This window comes from Canis aureus, chromosome 7, assembly GCF_053574225.1.
Source record: "Canis aureus isolate CA01 chromosome 7, VMU_Caureus_v.1.0, whole genome shotgun sequence".
In the NCBI taxonomy this organism is placed as follows: domain Eukaryota; kingdom Metazoa; phylum Chordata; class Mammalia; order Carnivora; family Canidae; genus Canis; species Canis aureus.
The window spans coordinates 8,746,616-8,769,859 of NC_135617.1; the positions used below are offsets into that span (position 1 = coordinate 8,746,616).

The following is a 23,244-nucleotide window of genomic DNA, read 5'->3' on the forward strand; positions in this document are numbered from 1 at the left end:
AGGGGGTCAGGGGCTTATTTTTTCTTTTTTCTTTTTTTTTTTTAAAGATTTTATTTATTTATTCATGAGAGAGAGAGACAGAGACATAGGCAGAGGGAGAACCAGGCTCCATGCAGGGAGCCTGATGTGGGACTCGATCCCGGGTCTCTAGGATTACACCCTGGGCTAAAGGCGGTGCTAAACTGCTGAGCCATCCAGGGATCCCTTATTTTTTCTTTTAAAAAGTACACATGTGGGATCCCTGGGTGGCGCAGCGGTTTAGCGCCTGCCTTTGGCCCAGGGTGTGATCCTGGAGTCCTGGAATCGAGTCCCACGTCGGGCTCCCGGCATGGAGCCTGCTTCTCCCTCTGCCTGTGACACACTCTGCTTCTCTCTCTGTCATAAATAAATAAATAAATAAATAAATAAATAAATAAATAAATAAATAAATCTATCTTTAAAAAAAAAAACTACACATGCAAACACACTTAAAGATAATGGGAAATAGAGGCTTTATCCAGGTCATCAAGAATGAGAGAATCCAAATGGTTAAAGTACAATAGTTTTTTGCTTGAATTAATCAAATAATTACTATACCTGTTTATTCCATTTTACTTGTTTGAACTTGTTTCCAAAATGATTAAAATTTTACTTATAATCACTATAGTCACATAGAATTTTCTAGATCAAAATAAGTGTGTATGACTGAAAAGGGATTAAATGATTTTTGTACTAGAAATCATAGAAATTCTCATTAAGGTAATTGCTTTCTTTGAAGATACTGATTTTAATTAACATTACATTGCTCAGTATCTTGTTCTACTTGTTTTTAAAGAAATGCTTTAATTTAATAAAGAGTGTTCTTTCATGTCCCAGAAATACTTCCATGTAGTGGAATTAAGACATCTTCACTTATGAAATGAAGTAAGCAGAAAATATGACATGATAAATGTAAGTACATAAATATAACAAAACACTTAAGAACCTACAATGTAAATTCTCTCTTATATGCAAAGAATGACTCAACATGATTGTCACTTATATACAGAATATATGTTTTCATTTAATGATACCACTTCCTTATGCTTTTCTCTAACACGAAAAAATGGTTTGTTAGAAATATAAACATTTTACATAAACAAATCTTCTGCTTTCAAATGCACTAAAGATTTTATGTGGTCATTTATTATTATTATTTTTTTAATGTGGTCATTTAAAGGAAAGATTGTTCTGTAAATAAATATAAAATCCCTGGTGATTTTTCCCAACTAAGATTTGAATTCTAGTAACATTCTATTTTGATTTTTGTTATAGCTTTTTTCTCTACCTGATGTATATATGCATTTGAGAGGTGATACTGTCTTTGTAATTATAAATCCATATTTCCGTTTACACAAGCAGGTATAGTAAATGTCTTCTTATATTAATTGAAGGATTTAATATAGTATTGTCATCTCTAAAGAATGTCTAAGGAATTTTAACAGCATGTTAAATAAACAAATGCAATAATAAAATGTACAGAACAAATAAAGAGAATGAATAGATTCTGGCTGTTTGGGGAAAGGCAATTTGCTTAACTTTAATGCAAATAGAAATTAAAACACTCATTTGAATAAATACATATAACCAAGAGGGCTAGGTCAACTTAAGAATCTTAAGAAGAATTTATGGCCTTCTGCCTGGGGAAGATGCCAAGGGCAGTCCTGATGTCCCAGCCTAATAAATATGCTGATTCTCGAAGGAAGTGACCAGGCTCATTGCAGAGCAGACTAAGAGCAGGGTACTTTGGTAAGTGTGAGAAGTGCCCTGGCACACAGGCACTCACAGTAGGTATGGACCACCCAGAATCTAAGTGGAGTTAACTTTTGTTTCTTAATGAGACTGGCCAGGTCAGTGTGGGGGGATGTCTTGCACTTTTTAAGAATAATCCACTTAACTCTTCTCAGCCATGATCTCAAGTGACAAAGTTGAGAACACATCAGCAGGAAAGAGAAAGTCTGTTCCTTTTGTCCAGGCCTAGTAGAATATGTAGATGAGAAAGACCAAGAGAGCCAGAGCCCAGAGAGAGCAGGAATAAGAAAGAGGGATGGTGGAGGGGGAGAGGGGGCAAGGAGATGGAGGGAGAGAGGCAGAGAGTGAGGAAGAGAGACAATAGGCAGACCCAGAAGTGGACTTTAGCGCCAAACCTTCCTGTTGTGGGTATTTGGCCATTGCTTAGGGGTAAGGTGTGATAAGAGTAGAGTCACAGGCGGTGCCTGGCTGACCCCACCTCAGGTGACACTCAGAGACAGTGTAGCCAGAATGACGGTTTCTGCTTGCTTCCTCCTTCACCTTCTTGCCTTTCTCTATCTGCTCTGGCTCCCTGCTACCCCGGGTTCCCAGTTCACCTGTTTCTGGCAGCAAGCCTCCCTGTCCCTGCCCACCCTCCCAGTACTGAACGCTCTGCGTTGGCCTGGGGGCCTCTCCCCATCGGCTCCCCAGTGTCCGGGGCTCCCTGACTGCACCCTGGGAGAACAAGCAAGGGTGGAGAGACCATGTCTACGTGGCATACCATCACCAGGAAGAAGATAGGCCTGTCTTTGGGCTGTGAATCTGGGAGAAGGGCCCTTCCCATACACCCTTCTTGGTCATCGCTCTCAGGGGGTTTGTTTTGTGCCCAACACTGAATGTTGCCACCCATTTTCTCCTGGACTTGAGTTAACATCGTGGGATAGTTAATGGCTTGATACTGACAAAATTATTTTTATTTTAAGTTATTAAAAGACAAATGTAGTAAACAACCTGAAACTCTAGCTAGGACCAGTGACTGGATTTATTAGGTTTAATTTACAGTTATAAACTATTATAAAGATAGAAGGCTAAAATGTGAAATTAGCCTGAATATAAGCATAAAATACAGAAAGCCAGCTTATTTAACTTTTGAAATTTAAATTTGATTCTTACTTCAATGTTTTACAAAAGTTAATTTTATATTTCTGGCACTTTGATTGATATTATGCTGTTTTGAGTTACAAAGCTTCTCTATTGAATTTCCCTACCCACTTTTATCATGTTCTAATAAAATATAAAATATGAACTAACAATCTCATCATGTCCTTTTTTTTCTTTACTGTTTTCATCACTAGATAATTAATTTTTTTTATTCCAAATTGTGATAAAATACACATAAGATAAAATTTACCATCTTAGTCCTTTTAAGTATACAGTTCAGGAGCATTAAGTATATTCACATTGTTGTGCATCCCATCTCCAGAACTTTTCATCTTGCACTAATAATTAACTTTTTTTTTTTAGATTTTATTTATTTATTCATGACAGATATACAGAGAGAGGCAGAGACATAGGAAGAGGGAAGAGAAGCAGGCTCCGTTGAGAGAGCCCCCTGTGGGACTCGATCCTGGGACCTCAGGATCACGCCCTGAGCCAAAGTCAGACGCTCAACCACTGAGCCCACCCAGGTGTCCCAATAATTAACTTTTTGGATATAGCATTACCAAGGCAAATTTTTTTTTGGTGGGAGAGGATTTCTTATAGTAATAGGTTGTAGGGATCCCTGGGTGGCGCAGCGGTTTGGCACCTGCCTTTGGCCCAGGGCGCGATCCTGGAGACCCGGGATCGAATCCCGCATCGGGCTCCCGGTGCATGGAGCCTGCTTCTCCCTCTGCCTGTGTCTCTGCCTCTCTCTCTCTCTCTGTGACTATCATAAATAAAAAAAAAAAAAAAAAAAAAAAGTAATAGGTTGTAACAAGAAATGTATTATACAACCTTCAAAGCCTGGCAGCTACACGAGCTCTCACACCATGACTAAAGGCATCATTGTATTTCTTGCTGCAGACAAGAACGTGAGTAATATTCTTTTATGAATGAATGAATATGGGTAACATGCATCCACTTCTCTATCTCCCACCTCGGCGGAAGCTCTTTTTTTTAAGACAATACAATCAAATCAGAACTTTCTAGACAGACATCTAGATATTAAGGAGTAACTGCTGATATAATAACAATTCTAAAATCCTTGCAGTAGGAAGTAATATAAGTGCTTTTTATGGAAATTCCAAATATTGATGTCCTATTTTACTTTGCATGCCTTTGAGTTAAAATGCAGTCTGTGTGAAAAAAGAAAAAAGGTAGGCAAAAGGCACCCATGACAATGAGGAAGAACATCTAAAGGCAGCATAGAGCAAAGATTCACACTCATCCCTTGAGACTCATTATTTATTATCATGGTGCTTTGATATATAATGTCTTTTTTAAAATTTACATTTTTAAGTGTGTGTTTTTCAGACAAGGGTTATCTTACCATATTTTAATTCATTAAAGTATTTATCCTGGGAGCCAAATATTGGAGATGAAGCATTACCTTTTTAAACATTCCAGGTTCCATAGGAAAAGGGCCAGGTATCGCACTGGTAGTGTCAAGGAGCTGGGATTCCTCACGATGCAGTGCAAATGTCTGGCAATCTGGAGCCACATGACCTCCAACCACTACCTCCAAAGCTCTGTAAAGAATGGAAACGGTTATGTCAAAAACCTATTAAGAACTCTGGAAACTCAAGAAACCCAACGGTACATTTCTGTCTGTATATTTCCAATTAGCCAAAATGAGGAATCATTTTTCAAAGCCTACATAGGATTGTAGATAATTTGGCAGTGTCACACACATTTAGGAATAAACCATGAGGACCTCACCATGTGGTCAACAGAATTCTTTTAAACCTCTTGCAGAAAACAAAATCCGAGCTAGATAGGTAGATTTATAGATATTTATAGATAGGGGTGGGCAATCCAACTTCATTTTATGATTTCTTGGTTTCTCTGCTGTCATTGCTCTTAAGAGAAGAGAAAAAGTCATTTGTAAATTTCTTGAACATTGGAAATAAAGTAATAAATCCATTAGGAGAGGGATCTAGGCTATGCCAGGGAACAGGAATCATTCCAGGATTAATATCTATTAGAGTCCAAAGAAATGCAAAGCAATGAAGGCAGAGTGTTTTTGCACACCCTGGTGGTTTCCTACCCAAAACCATTTCCTTTATTCAAACTCCCAGACACCTCACCACCACCACATACTTTTAATTCACTAATAACCCTGATTTTGTTCAGATATCCATCCTCCACATGCCTCAGAGGAAGCCACTCACTTCTGGCTCAGTAGTTGATTGTAACTGGTCTATTCCTGGTGTCCTGTTCCCCTCACCAGTAACTGGTGTATAGGCCTATACATCTCTCTTGCTAATATTACCCGATTGATTTAGGTCTGTCTCTCTAAAGGATTTGTACTTTGCCTGAGTTATCTTGTGCAAATGAGATGTGAGGGGGTCTGCTGAAGGAATCAGTGGAAGGTCTTTCTCTTAAAAGAAGGTTTACAGAAAAAACTAGTTCTTGGGCAGCCCGGGTGGCTCAGCGGTTTAGCATTGCCTTCAGCCCAGGGTGTGATCCTAGAGACCCAGGGTCGAGTCCCACGTCAGGCTCCCTGCATGGAGCCTGCTTCTCCCTCTGCCTGTGTCTCTGCCTCTCTCTGTCTGTGTCTCTCATGAATAAATAAATAAAATCTTTAAAACAAAACAAAACAAAACTAGTTCTACCCTGCAAGCCAGTGTCATGCCTGCATATGATGAATGTGACAGCCACTTTGGAACCATGAGTGGCATTAGCCAAAGGAGAATAGATGGAGCAGAAAGGGGACAGAAATATGAGAGTTCGAGTCTTCAAATATATTGTTGAGCAACTGGATTAACAAATCCTAGACCTGCCCTAGTTCTAGAGTTCTCACTATGGTACATAATAAATGCTCTATTCTTTTTTATTTTTTATATTTTTTTATTTTTTATAAATGCTCTATTCTTTAAGCCATTTTGAGTTAGGTGTTCTCTGTTACCTGCAATTGAGCATCCTAAGTGATACAAGGGTTGATATATTTCTTAACCATGGAATTAAGGCTGGAATAAAGATACTGAAGTCGGATAATGTCTTTGAGTGAAGAATGTTAATGAAGTGGAAAGAGAACTAAAAATCCAAGGTTTAATAATTTGCAGAAGAAATAGAAGGTAGGTTCAGTTTTTCAATGGCCAGAGGAAGGGGAGGAATACTATAGAGGGAGGAATACTATAGATAGTCCAGAAGTGGTGCTTGCTCCATCCATATTCTGAAGCAGGAAATTCTGAGTGTTTGTAGTACAGCCAATAACCTCTCACCTTCCCTTGAGGGCAGGAGGCTGATGACGTGTTGGCTTACTTCTCTTCCCTCTTGACCCAGATACAGGCAGAATGGCTGTGTACCTGGTTACAGGTGCCATTATTTCAAACTTGGCTCCAGGACTCAATCAAGGAGCTAGAGAAGGCCACGGGATATGTGGGCTGGGAGGGTTTCACAAGTAGAGCCCAACTTCAGGACAGTCTCTCACCCAACTCTAGATGCTCAGGTCACCCCAGGAGCATTTCTAGTTCCTCTCTAGAGTGTCAGACACGGAACTTGTATTCATAGCAAACTTATTATGCAAGTTTGTCTGCTGAAACCAGTCTTCACAATTTATTACACAGAAATAATAGACCCAGAATCGTGCTGGAGGGTCCCTAGGCCATACAGTGACTCTTTAACAACATCTAGCTTCATTCTTTCAGCAAGCATTTTGACATCTCTCTGTGTCATCTGTCAAAGTACATAAGACCAACAAACCCACTCCCTGCCCTCAAGGGTATTAAGGCCTAGTGGACATAGGAGCTCCTTAAGGGGGCACTATTAATTCTGAAAAATAGTTATACAAGGAGTGAGACATGATAAATCTCCCTGGCCTACAAGCTAACCTTAGTAAGTGGTGTGTGCAACGGGAAAGGCCAATTGGAAAGGTTGCTAATTTTTCTTTTCCTAAGGGTAAATTTTCGTTTAAATCCTGAGTAGGCTACAGGTAATCATAAGAAAGGCTGAGCTTGGCTCCCTGGTGAGAAAGTTAAGATTTGTAAATGGAAGTACAGTTTTCTTTGTGAATAGTCACTACTGGTCTCTTATTAAGGACAATATCTCTTGGCTTAAGAAAAAAGTAAGACAAAATAAAATGAAATCCCCCCAAACACTGCCATACTGATCTGGAGTTTTAGCGGAGGAGATTTATTAATTTGCTAATTACAATCTGTACTTTCCTTATTTTGGCATATATGTTGCCAGAAATGAAAAGAGTTTCAGCATTAGGTCATTCACTTTACTCAGACTCATAAATAAGTGGAATATTTGCCAGCTCATCCAGTAACTCTCCCTGTTTCCATTTTATTTGGCTTGGTTTTAAAAACCAGATTGCCCTTTTCCCTGGAGATTAAGCTGGTAGAAAATTAATAATGGCAAGATTGTCTACCTTTTCCTAAGTTAAAAGCCACAAGGCTATTTCAAGACAAATCCAAGCTTTGTGTGGCTTGAAGCTTATATAATTTGGAGGACCCTCTTTAAGAAAAAGAAAACAAGTTATTTTACATTTTCACAATTTTTAACGTTGGGACCTCTCCCGAAGGCTTGGGAGTGGCTCTTGAAGCATAAACCTCATTTGCTTCCTATAAACCTGGTTCAAGTTTTCCTAATTTGGTCTACTTCATCAAGTTGTTCCTCAAGCATTCTAATACACGTAGCCTTATATCAAGCCAATTAAATGAGTTTCGTTGTCTGATAATTCTTTTTTTTTTAAGGAGGCTCTATGCCCAACATGGAGCTTGCACTCATGACCTCGAGATCAAGAGTCGCCATGCTCTAACAACTGAGCCAACCAGGCCCCCCTTTTATCTAATAACTCTTGCTTCAGAGATAATGTTCATGCAAAATAAAATGGGACACTAGGTAAAGTTTCGGTTTAACTACAGCGTACAAATTGATGCTGTGCTGCCATCTATTGTCTGCTGAAAGAACTCAGTGTGTTCCAGTAAGCCTTGGAGCTGTGATTTCAAAGTTACTCAAGGGACTTCCAGCTGCACTGAATGATTTCCTCATGAGAGCTCAAAACCCCGGCTATTAGAACCACACTTTTTTTTTTGTAAGATTTTATTTATTTATTCATAAGAGACACAGAGAGAGAGAGAGAGAGAGAGGCAGAGACACAGGCAGAGGGAGAAGCAGGCTCCATGCCGGGAGCCCCATGTGGGCCTCGACCCCAGGTCTCCCGGATCACACCCCAGGCCGAAGGGGGCACTAAACCACTGAGCCACCCGGGCTGCCCTAGAACCACACTTTTGAATCAAGGCAGTAGTTGTATAGCTACATAAGTTTCCTGGCCATGAAGAAAGAGAGAAAACTTTTAATTCACTAACTAATAATTGTGTAGTTTTGTTTTAGTTTTGTTTTGTTTTTGCTGCAACTGCTAAATGGTAGCTCTCTATTATTATGGACACACACCAGCAGAACATTCTAGACTTGAAAAGGCCCTAGAGATGACCTGGTGCAGTCCCCTCACTGCAGATTTGAAGAGACAATGGTTCTGAGAAACCATGAGGCTGACAGAACTATGGGCCCTGCTGATTAGTCATGAGAATGGAACTGGAAGTCTGACTTCTATGCCGAGGCTCACAAAGGGGCAAACGATGACAGTGTCACCATAGAGCCATGTAAATCTGTCCTATCTCCAGAAAACAAACAAGCATGTATATTTACTTGGAAACCAAGGGTTTTAGATGTACAGAATGGGTTTTTCTTTCAGAAGCAAAGTATTCAGATTTCTATTTTTCTCAGCTGAATAGGAAATGGAATGTGGGGGGAATCCCTGGGTGGCTCTGGGTTTAGCACCGCCTTCAGCCCAGGGTGTGACCCTGGAGTCCCTGGACGGAGTCCTGCATCAGGCTCCCTGCATGGAGCCTGCTTCTCCCTCTGCCTGTGTCTCTGCCTCTCTCTCTCTCTCTCTCGAATAAATAATTTTTTTTAAAAAGGAAATGGAATATAGCTGTGGTGTGCACTCAGATTTCAAGCCCTACCAGCCTAGCCATTAGTTATGTGATCTTGGCAAGTTACATAATTTTTTTAAGCCTCAGCTCCCTCATCTACAAGATAGGGATGATAACCAGATAGTCATGAGAATTGAATTAAATTAATTAAATTAGCTAATGCTCATAAAAGAATCAACTAATGCTTATTAGCTTAGTACTGACACATAGTAGGTGCTCAGTAAATACCAGTTATTTTAATTGTGTATATGAATGTCAGTTAACATTTCTTGCTAACAGCTTACTGGGTATCATGTAGATGTTACTTTGAGCTAGCATATTTATCAGGCTCAACCGTGAAATAATATAGAAACAAGAATGGCAGAGATGGGAGTACAGAAACCCACCTGACTCCCCAGGTCAGAGACTAATTTCAAGTTCTCCGCAGATGAGTTAGTTTCATGATCACAGTGGGATGGAGATATAAATATAATTTTCTATATTCATTCAAGTTTTAAAAATCTAAAACATTCTCAGAGTTTTAGCTATATACAGAATACTCTGACATTCACAGAAGTACTGAGCACCGGCAAACGGTAGTAGCTTTTAACACAGAAACTCTGCCATCTACTGGTTGCACAAGATCATCAATCTACTCATCCTTTATTTTATTTTATTTTACTTTATATTTTCAAGTGTTTCTATAAAAAGTAACACTCTCTGGTCCAATCAGCCTCCATAATCCTGGGCCCCTCAATGTTTTATTTTTTATTTTTAAAAGATTTTATTTATTTATTCATGAGAGAGAGAGAGAGAGAGAGGCAGAGACACAGGCCGAGGGAGAAGCAGGCTCCCCATAAGTCCAATGCGGGACTAGATCCCAGGACCCCGGGATCACACCCTGAGCCAAAGGCAGACGCTCAATCGCTGAGCGACCCAGGCCCACCCCCTCAATGTTTTAAATAGTACCATAACGGTTTGGGACCATCTCCAATCTGCTGTCTGGAGCAGAATGTCCAAGTGTCCCTCACATCCCACTGGAATGCAGATCATTTCTCCAACGAAGCCTGGAGACCTTTGCCATAACAATTCCATTCTGTGAAATTTAGGCTTTGGGTACTACAGAGTCTGTGAAACTTAATCAAGCTATCTCAGAATAGAATCAAGCTATCTGGGCAGCCCTGGTGGCCCAGCGGTTTAGCACCGCCTTCAGTTCCAGGGTGTGATCCTGGAGGCCAGGGATCAAGTCCTGCATTGGGCTCCCTGCATGGAGCCTGCTTCTCCCTCTGCCTGTGTCTCTGCCTCTCTCTGTCTCTCATAAATAAATAAATAAATAAATAAATAAATAAATAAATAATCTTAAAAAAAAAAGAATCAAGCTCTCTCGGAATAATATGTAAATTTTCATCATCTGGGATCACTCTTCATGGTCAAGAAACTCTGAAGCCCATCCAGAACCAGGCTGAGCTCTACAAAGTTTGGCTTTCTTACTGGTTGGTGTTCACAGAGGAAGGAAGGATCTCATTCTGGGCAAGAGCACAGAGGACGGGGAACCAAAATAACCTGCGCAATAACGGTCCCAAACCCCAGGAGAACTGACAAACTGAGGTCTGTGTCTTAAGGAGGGGCTCAGTTTCAGCAGGAGACTCATGTTTGGCACACAACTGCACATTCACTCACTTAGAGGAGCCAAAGGTCACAGTATTTTTTTCAACTTCTCTTTATCACACTCAAGTCCAACACGTTTAGTTGTTAAAATATAAAAGAAAGAGATTTTCTAGATTGCTGGTATTTTCTTTTAAGGCTATTCGAGTTCCTATAATCTAATGGCAGAGAAGAGCAAATGTAGCTTTTCTTTTGATGGCATATCTAATCCCCAAAGAAAGACTATCTAATGACCTTCCTAGGCTCATAAATAACAAATTAATAATGCAAGAGAGAGTTTTTAAAATTGCTATCCTTTGCAACACAAAACAAAGCTGGTGGTGATTAGATTACCCAGAGGCAGGCAAGGAGCAAGAAGCCTGGCAAAAAATGATTATAGGTACAAGTGTAGAAAACCAACCCTGAATCACCAGGGCAACCTGGGGAGTCATCCCTGGGTTCTCTTGCTTCATCGCCCCACCTCTGATCACTGGTCAAGGAGCCCTTTGTCATCACACCTGAGTTTGCTTTAAAAGACCCTAAAGACGCAGCCACATGAAAACTCTTTGTTGGACACATTGCAGGGAAGCTGAGAAGGGTGTTAGCCACCATTTTACCTAATAGTCTCTCAACAGGGCCTGAAAAGAGAAATGTCTCTCATTGTTTAGTGCCAAAAAAAAAAAAGCTTTTCTTTTCCTCACCTGCTCTCTTTCAGACAATGTGGACTGTGTATCTGATTGTGAATCAATTTTAGTTACGCTACAGAACTTTGTGAATGTATACTTCTTAAGTAATTGTCTCTCTGGTCTTATCACATTATTACTGTTTTCGTTTTCTGACCCTTACTTTTACATTGTTAATTCAATATAAACTGTAAATCCTTTGGAGGAAGCAGTGATGGCGTATAAATACATGAAATGTGTTGCTTGCACCTCACCAGAATGACGTCCATCTACCGTCGTCCATTCAACTGACCATGATCCCAGTCCCAAACTTCATGATCTTTCCAATTTAGAGCATTTTCCAGCTATCCTCTGCGACCTAGTCTTCTGCATCCTCTAACCCACTCTAACATTATAAACACATTGGTCTTTCTAATATTTTCTTTTATTTGAAAACCATTAGATGGTTCGGCACTGGGTACAGAATAGTCCAGCATTCAAGACAGTTTTGCTATATTGTACTTTCATTATAATCATTGATGGCTTTTACTCTCGCGGAGTAAGTTCTTTTTTTATCTCAGAGAGTACGTTCCTTACGGAACTCGTATGTATGATTCTCTCTGTTTCTGTCATGGCATATAACCACACCTGTCACATCACAGATGTTCGGTTAGGGTTTACTGGGTGGGTGAATACAAAGCCCTTTCTGCAAAGATGGTTTGACTCATGACTATAGCAGCTGCTTGCAGAGCCTGTACTGTTTATGACTATTTCAAATAACATCTGTATGAAGCTTTGGTTCAAAAGCACCTCTTCCTAACCACAGTAGTTGCAGCTAGGCTGGTCTGTCGTTATTTTCCATAAGGCTATGGTGACATCGCACACTTTGAAGTTGACTTTATAGCACCTTTAATACGTATCATCTGCTTCCTTTGTTTACCTTTGCCACACCTTAGCTCAATAATCCAAAATGACCTTGGTGCCGACCACAATTAGTAAGAGTCTATGAAACTCTAGGGTCCCTAAAGAACTGGCACCAAACTTGTCTGCCTAAGTTGGTCCTTCTGGGCCCTCAAAGAATTATCTTCACCAAACTTGACCTTTACTAATAATTGCACTGCTGCAAATGTTATTCCTCTATAGCAATTTAAGAAGCAAAAAGTTTCAAGATAAATTGTGTAATTGTTCCTTGTATCAAAAATTTTTAGCATTTATTGTATTTCCTGAACTCACAGATAACCACTTTTCTTACAAATCAGGTACTCTCAAAATTCTCACAGCTAGAATTCAGAGATTTAAAGGCTCTATTCAATCTATTGTTACTATACAGTGGTCTATAAATCTTATAAATCTAGAAGTAAGGATTGAGTCTTTCTTTATATAAAGATTTTATTTATTTATTCATGAGAGACACAGAGAGAGAGAGGCAGAGACACAAGCAGGCTCCATGCAGGGAGCCCGATGTGGGACTCAATCCCGGGTCCCCAGTATCTTGCCCTGGGCTGAAGGCGGCGCTAAACCGCTGAGCCACTGGGGCTGCCCAGGATTGAGTCTTTGAATGGTCCTTGTAAGACATATAAAACATTTTCACACACAATACGGTGCTTATAGTAAATGCCCTTTGATGATAAGATGAAACTAACAAAATTATTTTAAGATAAAAGAATGGGTCTTTTTTCTTTTTAACTTTTTTCAAGATAATTCCTACAGATGTTAGTTTCTACATTAGTTTCTAATTTCAACTGTCAATCTCATCATGTTTGACTTCCTCAATTTCCAAATACCTGGCGGTTGTTCAATGATTAATGTAAAATGATCAGTAATTAGTGCCTAATTGTTTGAATTACATCTTTGGCTTCCCTCATCCACCTGTACCAGGTAAGTAAACTTTACCAGAGTTGCTTAAGGGCCTCCTAGATATGTCCTTCAGTAGTGACTAGAATTGTCATCATTTACGTAATGATGAGTTCAATTAGTATCTTTAACTGGTGCTAATGTTACAAAAGGAAACTCTAATTAAAAATCCTTTCCAACAGGAAGTAATCATGCAAAACATATTATGGACACATTAGAAATACCGATTTGCTGACTGACGACAATGAGAAGCTGAATCTGAGAAGAGATTGATAGTTATACTCTTGGCTCCCATAACTGAAATCCTCTAAGGTGTAAGAGGTTATCATTACTCTTCACCCAGCTTAATAAATTTGTCCTTACACAGATGCTAGAAACAAGCTCCAAATTCTCCACTAAGGGGTACTCTACGGCCGCTCAACCCCATTCTTCCTTCAGTTGTGGTCAGAGGGATTTGTTTGTTCTTCTCTTAAGCGCAACTGGCTTCATTATTTATCCTTTGCTCAGGTCTCCTACTAATTCTTTCCCCTTTCCTTTTAGGAATCTCTGGCTATCAAATTCTATTAAGTCTAATTTCAAAATGCATTTCCTCCAGTACACTACTGATTATAATGAACCTTGTGTTTCTCTTCCTTTAGTATAAACTAAAGGAAATCCCAACTGACCAAAGGGTTGTGCTCCAAAACTTTTTTTTAAGGTAACTGACTTATTATCTTGTAAGTACAATATTATAAATGGTAATTTGACTCCCGGATAAGCTACATGAAAAGTCAATTTCATGTAGATAAAATAGTACATACACCCTAGCAAAAAAAATAAAAAGAAAGAAAGAAAGAAAGAAAGAAAGAAAGAAAGAAAGAAAGAAAGAAAGAAAGAGAAAGAAAAAAAAGAACAAAGAAAAAAAAGAATGGTAATATGAATTACAGAATTCTTGCGTTGACACCGCTGGCCCCACACATCCTAGGCTGAGCACTGAGGTACCAGGCTCAGGACTGGCCTTTGTGCGCAACAGCTCTTCAGACATAAAGGACTAAACTAAAGGCCATGCAGGGTTCAGGTGAGTAATAGGAGCTAGTTGTGAATTTCAGGCTGAGTGCTATGAAGTGACATTTTTATAGGTCAAAAACAGTCAAATAAGGTCCAACCTAGCATTATTTGTTAATGTTCATATTGGGTATTCTACAAACATACATTATTTCTTCAGTCCAATTATGGGCTTCTTAGGAGGTAAGAACCATATCGACATGTATCCCGATAACCTCTACTCAGTTACTTGGTAGGTATAAAATAAACGCTTTTTTTTTTTAAAGGATTCTTTTGCTTATTTGAGAGAGAGAAAGAGAGAGAGACAGAGAGAGAGAGAATCTCAACCAGGCTCCCCGCCCAGTGCAGAGCCCAGTGCCCGGTTCAATCCCAGGTCCCTGAGGTCACCATCCAAGTCGAAACCAAGAGTTGGATGCTCAACTGACTGTGCCAGCCAGGCCACCCCCTACCTTTTTTTTTTTTTTTTTTGATCAGGGATGATATAAAACAAGTTTTTTCTTGCGGCACTGATTGAGAACCCAGGCTTCTAGCACCAAGAAAGAGTTGAGTCACTAAACCACAAAGCATTCTACTCCAAGAAAGTATTTGTTTTGTTTAATAGAATTTTAAATTAGGGAGTGTCAACTCATCAGGTAGAGGATTTGTGATTCAACAAGCTGTGTGCACATAGGAGATTTTTATTTCTGCACCTAACACAAAGGTAGGAACTTTCACAATATTTGTGGATATCAGGCACAAGAGAACAGAAAGAACAGCTATATTCATGTTCTTCACTGCCTTTAATTTAAAAAATTTAAATATTGCCAATATTTCAAAAAGGAAATAAACTTGTGTTTTATAAACGAGATAATAGTGTGATATATCGCAGATTTCTCAAAAATGAGCAATTCATAAAATTAAAGAGTAGATACAAAATTTTCATTAGGGTTTTTTATTTGCCGTATTAGTTATAATGGAAGAAAAAGGCTACTGGCATTTTCCCAGCATCTACAATTGCTATTTACTAAAAATAATCAAAATGATGTTATTAGCAAAATTAATTCCCCAATCTGTCATCCTTTCTTCCCTTTAAAATAATAGAATCTTGGGGCACCTGGATGGCTCAGTGGTTGAGCATCTGCCTTCAGCTCAGGTCTTGATCTCAGGGTCCTGGGATCAAGTCCTGCATCAGACTCTCCCCAGGGAGACTGGTTCTCCCTCTGCCTATGTCTCTGCCTCTCTCTGTGTGTTACTCATGAATAAGTAAATAACATCTTTAAGGAAAAAAAAAAAAAAAGAATCATAGAGTTTCCCTCTATTTGGGAAATAGTCAAAATGAAGTATTTTATCGCCCTCACAAATTTAGCGGTTATAACCGTCATTAGACTTCAAATATGAGAAAATCATATAACTGAAATTATTAATTTATATAATGTATTTTTTGAAAACCCAAAAGATTCAACATCGAATCATCACCTTATCATTCCAATGGATTACTCATTTTTTCAAAAATTTTATTTATTTCTTTGAGAGAGAAAGAAAGAGTATGGGTTAGGGGAGAGGCAGAGTCTGAGCACGGAGCCTGATGCGGGGCTGGATCTCAAGGCCCTGAGATCATGACCTGAGCTGAAGCCAGAAGCTTAACTTGACTGAGCCACCCAGGCACCCCTGGATCACTCATTTTATCCTTTCGCTTACCCATCAACTAGTTTATATAAGTCACTAATAGACAAGGAAGACAGTGATCAACCTAACTAAACACTTGGATTCTCCACTTCAGCGCCAAGCAAGTTCCTGAGAAAGCAAAACACATATTGATTTACTATTTATCTGGATATAGGACTGGCCATAGGCACAGGGGTGGAATCTGACATTGTTTCTCTCTTTTTTCCCTTTGCCTCCTCACCATGGATCCCAGGAGCTTCCTGTGGTTCCATATCAATTATTAAACAGAAAACTGTTGATCTAATAAAACTAAATAATGGGAGAGAACTATTCACTTACTGTGTGCACTGGGGTGAATAACATTCCCCCCCAAATTTGCAGTGCCCTAGAGCCTCAGAATGTGGCCTTATGTGAAATAGGGTCTTTGCAGATGTAATTAGTTAAATTCAGATGGAGTCACACTGGATTCAGCTGGTCCTAATCCAATGACTGGTGCCCTTATAAGGAGAGGGATACCTGGACAAAAAGACTCAGCCACACGAAGATACAGAGGAGGCTATGGGACAGTGTTGGCAGGGACTGGAGGGACCCAGCTGCCACCAACAAAGGGATTGCTGACAGCAACCAGAAACTAGGAAAAGGCAGGGAAGGATCTTCCTTGGAGCCGTCAGAGAGAGGATGCACTTCTAGCCTCCAGAACGGGGAGGGAACACGTTTCTGTTGCTTCCAGTCACAACTTGGTGGTACTTTGGTCTGGTGGCCACAGGAGACTCATACACTATGCTACTCTGCTGAGGGGAATGTGCATTTTTTTTTTTTTAAAGTCTTCTAGGAGATGCCAGTGTTTAAGGCAAAGAGAAGAAATTGCATGTATTTCTGGCATCAATAAAAACTCAGAGGAGAAGACATTTTTTAGAGAAGTGAGCCTTCTGAGTACCTTTTAAATGAAACCCAGCATGTGCCAGCCTCCTCCAAAGAGGTATGGGCCCAGGCTAGTCTGAGTGGAGCGTTTCACTAAGCCTTGTGGAGGGAAGAAAGAGAAATGCAAAGAATGCATGCACACTGCCACCCAGGGCACTCCAAAGATGCCAAAAGTCCTAAGATCAGAAATGCTATTTTGGATAATCAGAATCCCTGAAGTAAAGCCAAGAACAATGGGAGACCTAAGGAGGACTCTCTGAGTTAAAGAGGATTGGATGTGTCTATACCATGCATTCCTTTAGATGCTGGCAAAGTCATGCCATATATCAAAGTTAATTCCAGGTGGCTAAAAGAATTAAATGTAAAAACATCGAATCACTAAGAAGTTGGAAGTCCTAATAAGGCAGGATAGAAGATAATACAGGATGGGAACAATTTCTTAAGATTAAAAGCAATGGGGGGAATCCCTGGGTGGCTCAGCCCAAGGCCTGATCCTGGAGACCTGGAATCCAGTCCCATGTCAGGCTCCCTGCAAGGAGCCTGCTTCTCCCTCCTCTTCCTCTCTCTCTCTCTCTCTCTCTCTCTCTGTCTATCATAAATAAATAAATCTTTAAAAAAAAAAGATTAAAAGCAATGGAAGAAATCAAAAAAAGAAAAATACTGCCGGGTAAAAATTTTACGAGGCAAAAATTTTAACTTTTCATTACTACTTTAGTTTTGAAAGATTTTTAAATTTATTTTTTTTTTGACAGAGAGAGAGAGAGAGATTGAGAGAGAGAGAGAGCGCACATGAGCAGCAGCAGAGGGAGAGGGAGAAGCAGACTCCCTACTGAGCAGGGAGCCAGATGTGGGGCTCAATCCCAGGACCCTGGGATCATGATCTGAGCCAAAGGCAGATGCTTAACCAACTGAGCCACCTAGGCACTCCCGTGTTTTTTTTTTTTTTTTTTTTTTTTTAAAGATTCTATTTTATTTTTATTAATGAGAGAGAGAGAGAGAGAGGCAGAGACACAGGCAGAGGGAGAAGCAGGCTCCACTCAGGGAGCCCGACGTGGGACTCGATCCCAGGTCTCCAGGATCAGGCCCTGGGCTAAAGGCGGCGCTAAACTGCTCAGCCACCTGGGCTGCCCCGCATGTGTTTTTTTAAAGGCAGTAACAAGCCAAGAAAATATTTTCAACAAAAATATCCACCAATTTCTTAGAGCCATATTGGATAAAGAAATCATAGAAATATATAAGAAAAATATTAGCAAACCTAGTAAAATATGCAAGGGAAATGAATAATTTTTAAAGGAAGAAAGAAAAGGTTAATGGATACATTTTCCGAACCTCATTAGTAACCAAAATATATGAATTAAAGTAACAATAGATACAATTTTAAAATTAATAACGCTGAAAGCTTTTATATACTACTGGGGGATATATTAATCGCTATAGCCTTTCAGTAAGCAATTTATTAGTATTTATCAAGAGATTTTAAAATGTTAATATACCTATTAATACCCTGTGATTCTATACAGGATGTTTGTAAGGAAATATTCAAAAAAGTCTTCAAAGAGTTATTTACAAAGATGTTTATGGAAATGTTATTAATGATAACAAAATTTTCAAGCAACTCAACTAATTCGGGTAATGATTTACTAAGTTATGAAACATTCATATTATAGAATGCCATTTTTCCTTTAGGTCATTGGGTAAAGCCTGTGATAAAATGGCAAGTTGAAAAATAGGATAAAGAATTGTATATTGGGATACCTGGGTGGCTCAGCAGTTGAGCATCTGCCTTCAGCTCTGGGTGTGATCCTGGAGTCCTGGGATCGAGTCCCACATGGGGCTTCCTGCATGGAGCCTGCTTCTCCCACTGCCTGTGTCTCTGCCTCTCTCTCCGTGTCTCCCATGAATAAATAAATAAAATCTTTAAAAAATTTGTATATCAACAATGTTAAATATCCAAGAATGTATGGAAAGGAAATACACTAAAAATTTTTTTTAAAGATTTTATTTATTTTATTCATGAGAGACACACACAGAGAGAGAGAGAGGCAGAGACACAGGCAGAGGGAGAAGCAGGCTCCCTGCAGGGAGCCTGACGTGGGACGTGATCGTAGGACTCCAGAATCACACCCTGGGCTGAAAGCAGCGCTAAACCACTGAGCCACCTGGGCTACCCTAAAATCTTAATAGTGGTCATTTCCAGCTAGTTGGATTATGAATAATTTATATCCCTTTTCTGTATTTTCCACAACTGTTATACATTTTCTTATAATGAAAAAAAATTAACAAAAAAAGCTGTAAAACTCCTAATAGGCTCCTCAGGGAAGACTAAATAATAAGGATTTTGAGTGGCAGTAGCAGAAGGTAAAACCCAGATGATGGAACAGACCTTTCAACATAATCTAATAAAATATTAATGCACAGATTCTACCTGCCAGTTTCAATTTATTTTTCCCAATTCCTTAGGCCAAGAATTCCCAGCCTAGATCTTGGAACACCCCAGGTTATTGTCAATTATCTCATGAGAGTCATATATTTCTTCTTGGATATTTTCCAAGACACTACTTGTTTTAAAAATTTGCAAGGAAAAAAAATACTTGCAGGACACCTCACTCTGTTTAAGGCAATCAACATCTGTTTGACGTCTGTCAGAGAATTAAAAAGCAACCATTGAAAGGTAATTCTGCAGGATTGGCAGCTAGACTGGGGTGGGGGACAGGAGAACACAGAGGTTGGCAAGAGAATGATTCTGTCTTGTTTCCTACTGTGCATGATTTCAGAATCATTTATCCCACGTCAACAGGGGATAGGGTGCAAATAACCAAAGGGTATCCTGATTCCATTCACTGTTTCATAAATCAGTGTTCGGTATCTTTTTTATACCTCCTGTAGCTCCTTTTTATTATCTACGTACATTTTATAGAACAAATCAGTAAACCCATAAAATGAAACCGGTAGAGAAAAGTAAATCTTTTATTTTTTTTTTTAACTTAAACTCGATTAACATATAATGTATTTTTGGTTTCAGGGGTAGAAGTCAGGGACTCATCAGTCTTATGTAGTTTCACTGATTTCTGGTCTAATCTTTATTATTTGTTCTTCTGCTGGGTTTAGGCTTGATTTGCTGTTCTCTCTCCAGCTCCTTTAGGTGGAAGGTTAGGTTGTGTATTTGAGACCTTTATTGTTTCTTGACGAAGGCTTGTATTGCTATTTATTTCCCTCTTAGAACCACCTTTGCTGTATCCCAAAGGTTTTGAACAGTTGTATTTTCATTTCTTTCCATGAATTTTTAAAATTCTTAATTTCCTGGTTGATCTATTCTTCCTTAGTAGGATGCTCTTTTAGCCCAAGTATTTGAGTTCTTTCCAAATTTCTGCTTGTGATTGAGTTCCAGCATCAAAGCACTGTGGTCTGAAAATATGCAGGGAATGATCCCAATCTTTGGTACTGGTTGAGACCTGATTTGTGACCCAGTATGTGATCTATTCTGGAGAATGTTCCATGTGCACTAGAGAAGAATGTGTATTCTGTTGCTTGAGGATGGAATCTTCTGAATATATCTGTGAAGTCCGTGTGGTCTAGTGTGTCATTCAAAGCCCTTGTTTCCTTGTTGATCTTCTGCTTGATGATCTGTCCATTGCTGTGAGTGGGGTGTTAAAGTCCTCTACTATTATTGTATTATTATTGATGTGTTTCTTTAATTTTGCTATTCATTGGCTTATATAATTGGCTGCTCCCATGTTAGGGGCATAAATATTTACAATTGTTAGATCTTCTTGTTGAATAGACCCTTTAATTATGATATAATGTCCTTCCTCATCTCTTATTACAGTCTTTGGTTTAAAATCTAATTTGTCAGATATAAAGATAGCCACCCCAGCTTTCTTTTAATGTCCATGAGCATGATAGATGGTTTTCTGCCCCCTCACTTTCAATCTGAAGGTGTCTTTGGGTCTAAAATCAGTCTCTTGCAGACAGCATATCGATGGGTCTTGCTTTTTTTTTTTTTTTTTAATCCAATCTGATAACCCTGTGTCTTTTGATTGGAGCATTTAGCCCAGTTACATTCAGAGTAACTACTGGAAGAGATGAATTTTGTGCCATTGTATTACATGTAAAGTCACTGTTTCTGTATATTTCCTCTGTTCCTCTCTGGTCTATGTTACTTTTGGGCTCTCTCTTCACTTAAATATTCCTTTTAATATTTTTTGTAGGGATGGTTTGGTGGATCACAAATTCTTTTAGCTTTGTCCTAGAAACTTTTTATCTCTCCTTCTGTCTTGAATGACAGCCCAATTGGATAAAGTATTCTTGGCTGCATATTTTTCTCACTTACCACCCTGAATATATCATGTCAGTCTTTCTGGCCTGCCACGTCTCTGTGAATAGGTCTACTGCCAGCCTAATGTTTCTACTTTCATAGGTTATGGACGTCTTGTCCTGAGCTGCTTTCAGGACTTTCTCTTTGCTTCTGAGATTTGCAAGCTTCACTATTATATGTTGGGATATTGACCTATTTTTATTGATTTTTGAGGGGGGTTCTATGTGCCTCCTGGACTTGGATGCCTGTTTCCTTCCTCAGATTAGGGAAGTCCTCTGCTATAATTTGCTCCAATATACCTCTACCCACCACCTCTCTCACTTTCCTCTTCTTCTGGGATCTCTATTATTCTAATATTGTTTTGCTTATGATATCACTTATCTCTCAAATTCTCTCCTCGTGATAAGGAGTTGATTATCAATCTTTTTCTCAGCTTCTATATTCTCCATCATCTCCATCTTCTATTTTACTAATTCTTTCTGCCTCATTTATCCTAGCAATTAGAGACTCCATTTTTTATTTCATCTCATTAATAGCTTTTTGATTTCAACTTGATTAGGTTTTTGCTCCTTTATTTCTCCAGAAGGGGATTCTCTAGTGTCTTCTATGCTTTTTTTCAAGCCCAGGTTGTATCTTTATAATCATTATTCTGAACTCTAGTTCTGCCATCTTACTTATGTCCATACTGATTATGTCCCTGGCAGTCAGTACTGCCTCTTGTTTTCTTTTTTGAGGTGAGTTTTTCCATCTTGTTATTCTGCCCACAGAAGAACAGATCAACGAGAGAGCAAAATACTAAAGTGGAAACAATGACTCCAGAGAAATACACATTTAAACAAATCAGAAGAGACCTGAAACATCCCCCCCCCCGCGAGAGAGAGAGAGAGAGAGAATATAATCAGACAGGTGAACAAAATAGAGCAATACACTGGATTCTGTGTGTATTTTGGTCCACTTGTTAGAAAACTAGATCCCAAAAGCGTAACAAAAGAAAAATTTATATATGTACAAAAAAATTAAATACAATGAAAGGATAGAATGTAACTGTAAAGATGAAAATTAAAAGACGAAGAAAGGAATATAAACAGATGAACAAAAACAGAGCAATACACTATTCTAAGTGTATTTTGCTCAGTTAGAAGAAACTATATCTCAAAATTGTAAGGTAAGAAAAAAACATACATATATGAAAATAAAATTAAACACATTGAAAGGATAGAATGTAACTGTAAAGATGAAAATTTAAAAAGACTTTAATAGAAAAAAAAGAAGAAAAAAAAAAGCAAATATGATCAGACAAGTGAAGAGAATAGCCATCCACTAGATTCTGGGTGTATTTTGGTCTGTTAGAAGAAACTGCATCCCCAAAATTGTGAAGAAAGAAAAACTTACATATACACAAAAATAAAATTAAATACAATGAAAGGATAGAATGTAAAAAAGAAAATTAAAAAAAAGTTTTTAAAAGAAGAGTTGATAAAACACAAAATTAGTTGAAAAAGGAAAGAGAAAAAAATTACAATTGAAAGACTAAAGAATCACGGGGGAAACCCCCAGGAATTCTGTAGCTGTATTCCCCTAGCACTGGAGTTTTGCATTTCTCAGTGATCAGTGAACTTGATCTTGGCTGGATGTTCTTGCTGATTTGGGGGCGGGGCCCGTTGTGCTGGTTCTCAGGTGTCATTGACCGGGCAGAATTGCACCTCCCTTGCCAGGGGACCAGGCTCAGTAATCTGCTCCACGTTGCTCTCTGTGGCTTCTGTTCCCTGAAGGTTTCCATGCATCTTGCAAGGATGAGAATGAAAATGGCAGCCTCCCCACCTCCAGCCCCAGTGCCCAAAGCTGGGGCCCCCTCCTCAGCGTGCCCTCGGGGAGAAGCAGTCAGTCACTCCAGTCTCCCTGGTCTCCCTCTGTATTCTGTGCTCACCCAGCCTGTGACCGAGTGTTTCTGTCTCAGGCACGTGACCTTTTTGAGTCTCCAAACCCTGCAGACTCCTGTGGCATGCTCCTGTGCTGCTCCTCCCTGGGGAGGAAGGGGGTTCTCGTTGGTTCTGCCATTTGTTGGGCCTCTGCATGGAAAGCAGTTGCACCAGCTGTGCTGCAGTTCATGGTTTATGGCAACCCCGAGCTGAGAGCCCACTGCTGGGCTTGCTGATGCAGCCAGCTTTCCCGCTCTGATGCCTGGGAACTCTGTGACACTCAGGCTCCCTGTGACCCCAAGGATCCTGAGACCACACTGTCTCACCTAGAATGCCACTCCTGCTTCAACACCTGAGCACCTTTCAGGTAA

General features: G+C 39.4%; 1 protein-coding gene across 1 annotated transcript in view; it reads right to left on the reverse strand.

The window, feature by feature from the left end:
- The window catches only part of LOC144316675 (beta/gamma crystallin domain-containing protein 1-like), a gene marked incomplete at its 3' end in the record, with an annotated part of 151,658 nt that overhangs the window by 64,700 nt on the left and 63,714 nt on the right, over window positions 1-23,244 (reverse strand). The window contains exon 2 of the mRNA XM_077902593.1: window positions 4,340-4,478. Within this exon, the coding sequence (XP_077758719.1) occupies window positions 4,340-4,478 (139 nt within the window). The remainder of the gene's footprint in view (window positions 1-4,339; window positions 4,479-23,244) is intronic.